Below are 11068 nucleotides of genomic sequence, written 5' to 3'. Positions count from 1 at the left end.
TTTTTAACCTGTTATTTCTTAGGTCACCAGATGATTTATTATGGACAATTTACTTATTTTTGCTGGTCTCTTAACGTGATAGTGGAAAAGAAATTACATATTATCAGTATACAAAAGTTTCCACGGCGAATTTCCTTATCCTGGAAAATAAAGACTACAATGACATAATATAAACAAACAAAAAAAAATGTCAAATATGGCTTTTGTGTAGCTGTACAAAAAAGTTGCAATTTGCAGATGAGCCATATAACTGGGTTGGTAGCCTAACCGTAGGAATTGCAAGGAGTTCATATACGAATCCTCCTTGTGTAATGACGAGAGGCTGAGCTAGGGCAACGAAATGGTGCATCCCACAAACTTCAACATATGATGCTATCATATAACCAACTATTCTAACTAATATGTAATACGATATGAATCCTCCTAAGTCCTAACTAACTGAGATTTTGAAAGCATGACAATCAAAATTTCTAATACTAAGTATATAATTAAAATACAGCCGCGAGAATTAAAGAGGCCATTTTTTGTTTGAGTTAACTTGCAATAATAAATAGTTCTTTATAGCAATCTTGATATTATAACTAGAAACCTGTTATAACAAGTCAAAATTACACTATTTGTTTGCTTTTATTTAACAACAAAAGGTTTCAGAAAAACAAATCAGCAGAAAGATCTCTTCATCGGGCTGAAGAAATTGTTACTCTAAAATATCAATTATTCAAGTGAAAAAAATTGTTTTACATGATCCTTGGCTATCAAACATATCTACTAAACCGTTCAAATGCTTATAACCCTGAAACATTGAACTACATTTTGATATTAACAAACCAATTAACTTCTGTATTATTTCGAGTGGAGCCAAATCTATACACAAACAGTGACCTAACAATAGCATCAATTTCTGCCCCCTGTCCCACATTCAATCTATTTTTTTACTATTTCTATTGCATTTCAAGCCTTCAATCGCTAAAGCTAAAGTCCCTACTGAAATGTTTTATCCAAACTCTAATCAAATTCAATAATTCCAGAGACAATCAAGGTCCACTGGCCCAGCTGAACTGATATTGAAGTCATTATGATCCTCGTAACCTCTCATATGATTGTTCTGTTTTGATTCTGAACCGTAATTGTTGTTCTCTAGCAAAAACCTCAATATAGAATTATCTTGCATCAGTCCAGAATCTGCATATTGGAAATTTTCAACGTAGGGTTGCATTACTTGGTTTGGTATATTTGAAGGGTATTTTGGGAAATCAACAGAAGCAGGGGAACAAGCCAGAGGATGATGTATTTGAGGTTTTTGGTCCTCCACTGAATCGGAGAAGCAGGTCACATGAGAATTACTCGTCTCTCCACTACTTCTCGTTGTTGTTGTAATCTGATTATTATATGGTGACATTTCCATTAATGGTGGCAAATTTGAGGACCGTGGACTTTCTGTCATATTGTTGTTTCTGATTAGACTTGAGATTGCTATCTTTTTCCCTCCTGAACTCTTCTTGAAAATTCTGCATATCACACATTCATTCTGCAGAAAAAAGGGAAAAGATAAAGATTAAAAAAAAAAATTGTCAATAATTCAAGGGATGATTCAATTCATATAAATATTATGTTCTGAACTCATATCTTCAACGAAATAAGGACGAACTTATAGAGATTAAATTCTGAATCCGCAGAGCAACAAGAAAACAACCTTAAATAGGGAAGACAAAGCATGTGTTTGATGGTCTTTTTACCTGGGCAGATTTAGGAAGGTTGTGGACTGAATATTTGCCATCTAATCTATATTCATGCATGACCCAATTGGTTTTATCTCCTCTAGGTGCTCTTCCTTTGTAGAAAACCAGAGTTTTCTTCATACCAACCAATGTTTTTGACCTGAATATCTCCCTATCTTTGCCTGTTGCCTTCCAATACCCTGCTTCTGTTGCTCTGTTTGTCCTCTGCCCTGTCGGATATTTCTTGTCCCTAATACAGAAAAAGTACCACTCTTTTTCACCCATTTTTGCCTTCCCTGCATTTCAAAACAAATTAAATACTCAGAGATAGAATATGTATTTGGATATATTCAAGAAATCATGAACCTTAGGGGTCTATTGTACGCGGCGGATAGTGCAGAAAACTTACATGGCAAATCCCAAGGTTCAACTTTGTTCAAATCCACCTCACCAATAGCTTTAGCGCTAAAGTTGCAATCAAGAACCTTAGGGGCTAAATAATATGTGATAAGCTCTTCATCTGTTGGATGAAAACGAAAACCAGGGGGCAATTCCATTTCTTCTTCATGTCCTTCGAATCCACACACAGTCTCCATAATTTCTAGAGTTTAAATATCTTCAAATTGTTATCAATTTCTTTAAGGGTGTAACATCAAAATAAGAAAGCTTTGAATATGAACGCAAGCTACAATATACTAGTAACGTTAAATAGATGATTGAAAGCAAGAGAAGAGGACAATTATATGAAGGAGTGAAGGAATATGTAAAAAAAAGGGAAGTGGAGTTAAGGGAAGAGAAGAAAGCTTGTAGTAGAAAGATTATTGGTATTATTGAGAGGAAAGTGTAGCTAAGGAGGAACACCAGGTCCCTAAATAGAGTAGTTTGTTAACTCACAAGATTAACTTAATTTCTAAAAGCCAAACTTGGGTTGGGCAGTTTTAATTTTAGCTTTAATTTTATATGCAAAAAAAAATTGTCGCTTTCGTGTTGAAGTTGACCAAAAGCTCCTCCCTTATCCCCATACCCTGCTTTCATATTTCAACTCCGTTTTAAAGATTTAATTAAATGAAAATGGCGTAATCATACGCGTATATATGTCATTAGGTAAACTTGGAAGTTCAAATGGTTGGTAAATAGCTCTGTTAGTTGTTATTTGTTTAACCAATATAATCTACTTGAAAAATGTGCAATGTAACTGAATAGTCATTGCAACTCCGTCACCTTCTTCTCATGGGTGAAATCAATATTTATAAAGGTCCTACTGTACTGTATTTTTTTTACATAAAATATTTTAAAGAGGAAGAAAAATAATCTGAAATATAGCTATCGTTTGGACATAGATTTGATTAAAACTTGAAAAATAAATTTTTGAAGATGAGATGAAAAATTATTTTTGAAAGTTGAAATTGTGTTTAGACATGGAGATTTCACGAATTTATTTTCAAAATCTGCAGAAAAAAAAATGACTAAGATCTATAAACAAACACATATTTAAAGATAAAATTTGAAAAAAGTTCCCAAATTTTATGGCCAAACGGGAGCCTAAAAAGGTGTAGAAATTCAAACTCGTGGCACAATAATTCGATGTTTAGCTTATTGATGGAATAATCAAAATATTATACAAAATGACTTATTTTACCAGTAAATGACCTAAACAGATAGCCTACATATTTTAGAAATTGTCAAGAAAGTTCATAAATGTCAACTGTGATATTACTGCTGACACAGTCGCATAAAAGGTGCCAATAATTATCCTAGATACTTAGGTACAGCGTATAAATAATAAATCTTGCAAGACCAACCAATTATCTTTAATCCCTAAATTAAAAAAGCATAGTTTGGTCCTTAACCAGGTTTAAAAAAATTTCCGTAATTAGCTTCTTGTGCTGTGAATGTGGAAGGTGATAATTAAAGTGTATCTTTAAGACCAAGTAATTAAATTCAATCATGTCAAGCTGCACCATGCACATGGCTTACATCTGTCTCTCACTCTTGTACTCTTTTATTTACTTTATTATGACCACATATATACACCTATCATATAGTTTATAATACTCACGTATACTCTTACCAGTTTCCTTTGATTCTTTTTCTCTTTACACTTGATAAAAAGTCTCTGTGGGCGGTGTCGTATTTGAATAATAACCTTAACAAAATTCCTAAGTTTTATGATCTACTCAGTCCTATGAACAAGAAAAGAAAAAAGTCAGTCCTATGATTCCTCTCCCCCCCCCCCAAACCACCCCGGGGCCAAAAGCCCCACTCTTGTGAGAGATTTGGCGAACAATAACTTCTGTCTGAATGCTATAAATCATACTTCCCTTTGTCTTAATTTATGTGGTAATTTTTGATTAGCATGAGTTTTTTTTAAAAAATGAAATCAGCCATTGAAATTTTATATAAATATAAATTATCTTATTAAGGATATTGTATAGGCCAAAATCCGCCCTAAAGATATTTAGCGTAATACGGCATTAAGGAAAGAGTCAGCCGAGGTCACCCAAGAAGCAGCAAAGTCATTGGCCGAAGTGTCGACATGAACCGTAGTCGAGATGATGACAAGAGCCGTAATCGAGATGTCAACAAGGGTCGAGGTTGAATATTGATGATAGGAGCTGTAACGGCTAATTTGTCACGATAGGATATTAAAAGGGAATATTCTAGTGGATATTCTCTGCACTTGTACTATTAGGGTTTCTTAGGAAGATGCCTCATATATATAGAAAGAAGAGACAATGATAGGGGCATGTAATATTCATTTGATAAGAACACTTTTCAGAAGAATATTCTTTCTCTCTTGCAAAAATACAAAGATTACCTTTTGATAAATATTCTTGCTCATATCATTCCACACTTTTCCACCAAATCCGAGGATTGTTTAAGCAAATCTTGGATTTTCTGTCACTCATCATTGTTAGGAGTAACATTCGTCCAATCCATCTATTATTGGGTGAATCATTCTCCCTATTTACTTAAATGTCATTTATTGTTATTTATTGCTAGTTACACCTCCATTATTGCTGATACGCTAAGAATATTTTGCACTTAATGTCATCAATCATTTGCGAAATCTGTCCGCATTTTTCATACGTTTTCAAGATTTGCATCTAGAGTTATTATTCTTAACTAGATTTAACCCATTATTACATAAATTTAATACTATAGCCGAAAGTTACACTTTTTTGTCAAATAATTTGGCGCCATCTGTGGGGATTTTCTAGCTAAGTCTTTTAGTTTCTTCTAGATCTACAATCGACACTGGTTACTAACGTAAAAAAAAGACCATTTTTCTCTCTGCATGCATAGATCTAATATGGCAGGTAACAGAGAAGAAAGAACGAGAATAATGAGTGACCTCCCAACCAACCTCATGAACATCATCCACGAAAGCTCTGAAGCAGTGGACAAGGACATAACGCCCAATGCCTCTCCTAGATGAGGTGGATCACCCCCTCCACACTGCAGCATCACAAAATTGCTTGGTAAGACAGCCTCCACATCCGTGGGAGAGGAGGGACGCTCTCACAGCCATTCTGAAAAGGATGGAGGAAATGGAAAACGAGAACAAGGTACTTCAGGACCAAATGAGAGAACACCAAGAAAGGGGCAATAAAATATCGGGCGCTCCTAAGCTATTGTTGAAGAGAGATGCCGGTCGGTTCGTCGAGAAGCCGTACAGTGATAGCGATGCCCCATATGTCATACCAAAGACCTTTAAAATGCCGCCCTATCAGAAAATATACGATGGCACAACTGACCCCCAAGGATCATGTGACCCATTACGTCACCGTCGTGAAAGGCAATGACCTCGCCAAGGAACACGTATCCTCTATTCTGCTAAAGAAATTCGGCGAAACCCTCACGGGAGGTACATTAACCTGATATTCGCAACTGCCTGCACGTTCCATCGAAACCTTTGAGAAAATGGCTGATAAGTTCATGACGGCTCAGGTCGGGGCCAAGAAGGCGAGGCAAAGAGTAAACGACATCTTTGCTATCAAATAGTCTCCGGTAGAGGGTTTGAGGGACTTCCTCGCCCATTTTAACCGAGTAAGAATAACCTTACCCAATGTATCGGAAGGAATGGCGGTAGATGCTTTTCAAAATGGACTGAGCAGAAATGTTTCAAGGGCGACAAGAAAATTATTAAGTCGGCTTATAAAGTATCTCCCAACAACTTGGGACGAAATACATAATACATATTGTGTCGAATTCCGAGCAGACGAAGGCGACCTCAATGGCACGACCCATCGACTGACCTTGGTACAAGCAGAATCCAGAAAAGATAGAAGAAATAATATCAGAAGAGATCCCGTGGCCTCACGACCAAATCGGGAACTACATCTCTCATATGTCAGAACTACCGCTGCATCCTCATCTCGCCATGAAGAAGGCCTATCTCGATCAAGAACAATGACTCACCGGAATAAGAGAGGTATGCCCCATTTACTATCCGCTCACAATTTTTGCGTATCACCTACAGATATCGTCTACGCCTTGGAGAAGCTCGGACCGAAGGTGAAGTGTCCACTAAAGATGAGGTCGGACCCGAATACCAGAAAATTAGAATACCTCTGCAAGTTCCATCAAGAGGGAGGACATAAAACCGAAGATTGCATTGCCCTAAGACAGGAGGTCATAAACATGCTGCGATGGGGACACCTCAAAAAATTGTTGAGCGATCAGGGAAGGATCAACATTTCCAGGAGACGTGAACAACATCAAGGGTCGCCGAAATCGACTCACCAGCCCGTACCATCCACATGATCATCAGTGGCGGGAACGATGCTTCCATCAATAGTGTAAATTTCACCACAACCCACAAGCTCAAATGGTCGATCACCCACGAACGGTATGATGAACTCGAAGAAAGTATCATCTTCGATAAGTCAGATACCAACAGTTAGGCTTTCCCTCACGATGATGCCATCGTTATCACTTTACGAATTTCAGATACCGACGTAAGACGGATTATGGTAGAGGATGTGAGCGGCACGTGTATTATCCATCCTCGACTACTCGCACAAACGAAACTCGAGGAAAATATAGTGCCATGTTGCATCTCACTAACAGGTTTCAACAATGCAGTTGAGTGAACGTCTGGCGAGATCATACTCCCCGTCCTAGCGGGTGGCGTCACTCTAGAGACCACATTCCATATCATGGACCAGGACACGTTATACAACACCATCATAGGGCGACCATGGATACACACCATGGGAGCTATCCCCTCTAGCTTGTACCAAATCATCAAATTCCAAACTCCATGGGGGATATTCAGTATACGAAAAGAGCAACACACATCCCAGGAATGCTACCGCAATGCCCTAGACTGCACGACCACCCAATAAACAAAAGATTAAGAAAAAGAGGCATAGAAATCAATGTGGTTGAAGTCGGTAAGCGATGACAACGAGGAAATCATCAGAGACCCCGATATGGTCGAGGTCGCAGGATCGACCATAGAGGATTTCGACCCCGTCCAACTAGACAGCAACGACCACATCAAGAAAGCTTACATCGGCTTGCTAACTTCAGGAACCGGGTAAGTTTCATGAATTTTTAACTGCTAACACGGACTTGTTTGCTTTTAGCCATGCATATATGCCAGGTATCCCAAAGGATATCACCACACACAAATTGAACGTTGATCTACTCTACCCCCCGGTGAGGCAGGTTTGGCGTAAGTTCAACTCCACAATAATTGACGCAGTGCGTGAAGAAGTGGAAAGATTGTTGGAAAATGGCTCTGTCAGAGAGTCGAAGTACCCCAAATGGGTCGCCAACGTAGTCATGGTGAAAAAGAATAACGACAAGTGGTGGATGTGCGTAGATTTCACTGACCCTAGTCGATGCCGAGACAAGATACCCCAATCTTGAAAAACTAGCTCTGGCTTTGGTCGTAGGTTCACGAAAGCTTAGACTGTATTTCCAATGCCACCCCATCTCGGTCGTCAAGACTTTCCCTTTAAGAAGCATTTTACACAGACCCGAGCTATCGAGAAGGTTGGCCAAATGGGCCATTGAACTAAGCGAGCATGATATTGCATATCGGCCACCAACAACGATAAAGTCACAGGTCCTCGCTGACTTCAGTGCAAAAATAATGCCTGAAATCGAAAAAGAAGTCGTCCACACTTCTCTCCAAACACGAGACCTCTGGGTCCTGTACACTGATGGCGCGTCTAACGCGTCAGGATTCGGGTTGGGGCTCGTGCTCGAAGTACCAACAGGCGAAGTGATTTGCCAGTCCATAAGATGCCCGGACATGACTAACAACGAGGCCGAGTATGGGGTCGTAATTGCAGGACTGAGACTAGCACTCAAATACGAGGCGAAGCGACTATGATTGCACTACAACTCTCAACTCATGGTCAACCAAGTCACATGGATTTTCCAAATCAAGGAGCAAAGGTTACAAAAGTACCAGATAGAAATGTGCAAGCTACTACCCGAGTTCGACAAATGTCAACTAAATCAGATCCCCCGAGCACAGAACACCGGGGCTGACGGCCTTGACAAATTAGTCGCAGCTACCAAAAACATTACAATCGAAGAAAGAAATGTGGTCCACCTCCTTAACTCGTCGATAGATCAAAATGAGGTAAGAACCATAAACCCGACTTGGGACTGGCGCAACCGTATTATTACATATTTGCAGAACGACGTACTCCCCAACGATAAAAAAGAGGCCAAAAAGATACGAATGCAAGCAACCAGATACATCATCATCCACAACGACCTATACAAAAGGACATACGGCGGCCCTGTGGCGAAATGCTTAGGCCCAAATCAGACGCGGCGTGTTTATGAAGAATTATATGAAGGCCACTGTGGAGCTCACTCCGGAAATTGAGCCCTAGTCAGATGCCTCATACGGGCAGAGTATTACTGGCCCAACATGAAAAAGGAGGCCGCAGACTTCGTAAACAAATGCGAGCAATGCCAGAAATACTCCCTAATAATCCATCAAGTAGGAAAACACCTACACTCAGTAAACTCCCCATGGCCATTCATCAAATGGGGAATGGATATCGTGGGCCTCCTCCAGGCAAGACGAGGTCACGTACGATTTCTCTTGGTTTTAACAAACTATTTCTCTAAATTGGTGGAAGCATGAGAATTCGCCCAAATACGCGAACATGAAGTGATCACCTTCATATGGAAAAACATCATACGCCATTTCGGTCTCCCCAAAGAAATCAGTTACGACAACGGACCCCAATTTGCAAGAAAGAAGGTTGCCGACTTTTTTGAATAATAGAACATCAAAAAAATACACTCAACGCCTTACCACCCAGCGGGAAACGGGCAAGAGGAATCATCCTACAAGTCAATACTGAACATCATGAATAAGAAACTCGAAGACGCCAAGGGACTGTGGCCGGAAATATTACCAGAAGTACTCTGGGCCTACCGAAAAATGCCAAAGAAGAGCACAGGAGAAACGCCATACTCGTTAGTCTATAGGACTGATGCAGTAATACCGGTCGAGGTCGTGGAGCCCAGCCTAAGATACTCCCACGAAAGCGGATCCCAGAACGATGACAGTAGAATGCAGAAACTCGACGAAGAGATATGGCTTACATGAGAATGGCCGCCTAAAAGGAACAAGAAAAATTCTATTATAACAAAAAGGCAAAGATCAGACCACTCAAAGTCGGGGACTACGTGCTTAAAGCCAAAACACAAGCAAGCAAAGACCAGCGGGAAGGCAAACTAGGAACAAATTGGGACGGCCCCTAAAAAATCACGGCAACAGCAAACAAAGGGTCATTCACACTAGAAACAATGGAAGGAAAGAGACTACCAAACAACTGGAATATTACACACCTCAAGTACTTCAACTTTTAAAGGATGAGGTCCCCAAAATCGCACTATTTTTCCTTCACTCGAGTTTTGTCTCAATTGGGTTTTCTCGAGGAAGTTTTTAACGAGGCGGTGACGGGGATACTTCTGGATTGAAATGCGCACAGAGGAAAGCACTGGACGACTGGTTCATTACTCGACCTCTCAACACTTTTCCAGTTTGACCAATGAAGTAACTAGATAGACTTGGACTGGGACTGAAATGCCTGCCGAAGCCCAAAACATATGCAGATCTCTCCAAGTATATGAACAAAGCGTAAATACATGAGTTTATTTTGTTTTCCCCAAGCACAGGTTACATTCGACCTCGTTCGAATTAACGCCTATATCATCCCTCAACCACAACTAAGCGCAGGTTACATTCGACCTCATTTGAATTAATGCCTATATCGGCCCTCTACCACAACTAAGCGCAGGTTACATTCGACCTCGTTCGAATTAACACATATATCAGCCCTCAGCCACAACTAAGCACAGGTTTTATTCGACCTCGCTCGAATTAATGCCTATATCGGCCCTTGGCCATAAATAAGCATAGGTTATATCCAACCTCATTCGAATTATCACCTAGTCGTCCCTTGGCTATAACTAGATACAGGTTATATTCGACCTCATTCGAATCATCACTTAATCGCCCCTCGGCCATAAATAAACATGTGGTGCGTTCGACCCAACACCTACTGGCCCTCAGCCATAATAAAACCTAGGCTTTGTTTCAACCTCGTTCAACCTACTAGAACCAAGTTATTATGACTAAGGCAACCAAGCAACAAAATAAAAAAATCATACAAACTCGAATAGAAGAAAAAGAATCAGGTACGAATAATAGAACTAACATTTCATACTTAGAATATTTTTTACAAAGTCTCGAATACACGCTTACAAAAAATACACACAAGTCTACAGCTAAACAAAAAAGAAGAAAAAATAACTAATCACCGCCTAGACCAGCAGCACCACCAGCTTGATCGCCCAGGCCATATCCATCTACCTATTTGCCATCACCGATCCACGCCCGCATCATCCTCATCATCACCTGCCTCCGGTGTAGCGGGATCATAGCCACAAGCAAACCGAGCTCTACGTGCCTTAGCACGAGCATCCTCGAAGTCGGCTTCTGAAATATCTCCTGCCCCATCATATCCCTAAATATATCTAGCTGGGCCTCGTCGTGAATCCATTCCTTATACAAAAACCGTGGAACATCAGGAAATGCAGAAGTACGGGAAGAAGATGGCTGAGCCAATAACTATGCCTTCTTGGGTACACTGCATTTTTCGCCCCCCTCGAGAAAGATGCATTTTTCGATGTCTCTTACCAACTCTCATCCTTCTCCTTCAATTCATCTCGGAGAGCCTGGAAGTTGCCGCTCTCACCAAACCGTCTGCAGATCTCGCGATGCTTGTTACGGTATTTATGATATTTTCGCTCCATCTTCAAAAAAGTAGCCTTACACCTCTCCTCTTGTCGGGCGCTTGATC

General features: G+C 40.2%; 1 protein-coding gene across 1 annotated transcript; it reads right to left on the bottom strand.

Moving 5' to 3' along the window:
• Nucleotides 1–676: 676 nt before the first annotated feature.
• On the bottom strand, nt 677–2587 carry LOC107765944 (NAC domain-containing protein 92). Its single transcript, XM_016584639.2, has 3 exons — nt 2128–2587; nt 1737–2014; nt 677–1528 (listed from the first exon to the last, which is right to left on the bottom strand). The coding sequence occupies exons 1-3, from the start codon at nt 2312–2314 to the stop codon at nt 1016–1018; spliced, it is 978 nt and encodes a 325-aa protein (XP_016440125.1). The 5' UTR covers nt 2315–2587; the 3' UTR covers nt 677–1015.
• Nucleotides 2588–11068: the final 8481 nt, after the last annotated feature.

Source organism: Nicotiana tabacum, chromosome 17, assembly GCF_000715075.1.
Source record: "Nicotiana tabacum cultivar K326 chromosome 17, ASM71507v2, whole genome shotgun sequence".
In the NCBI taxonomy this organism is placed as follows: Eukaryota; Viridiplantae; Streptophyta; class Magnoliopsida; order Solanales; family Solanaceae; genus Nicotiana; species Nicotiana tabacum.
This window is presented reverse-complemented; position numbering and strand designations above follow the sequence as displayed.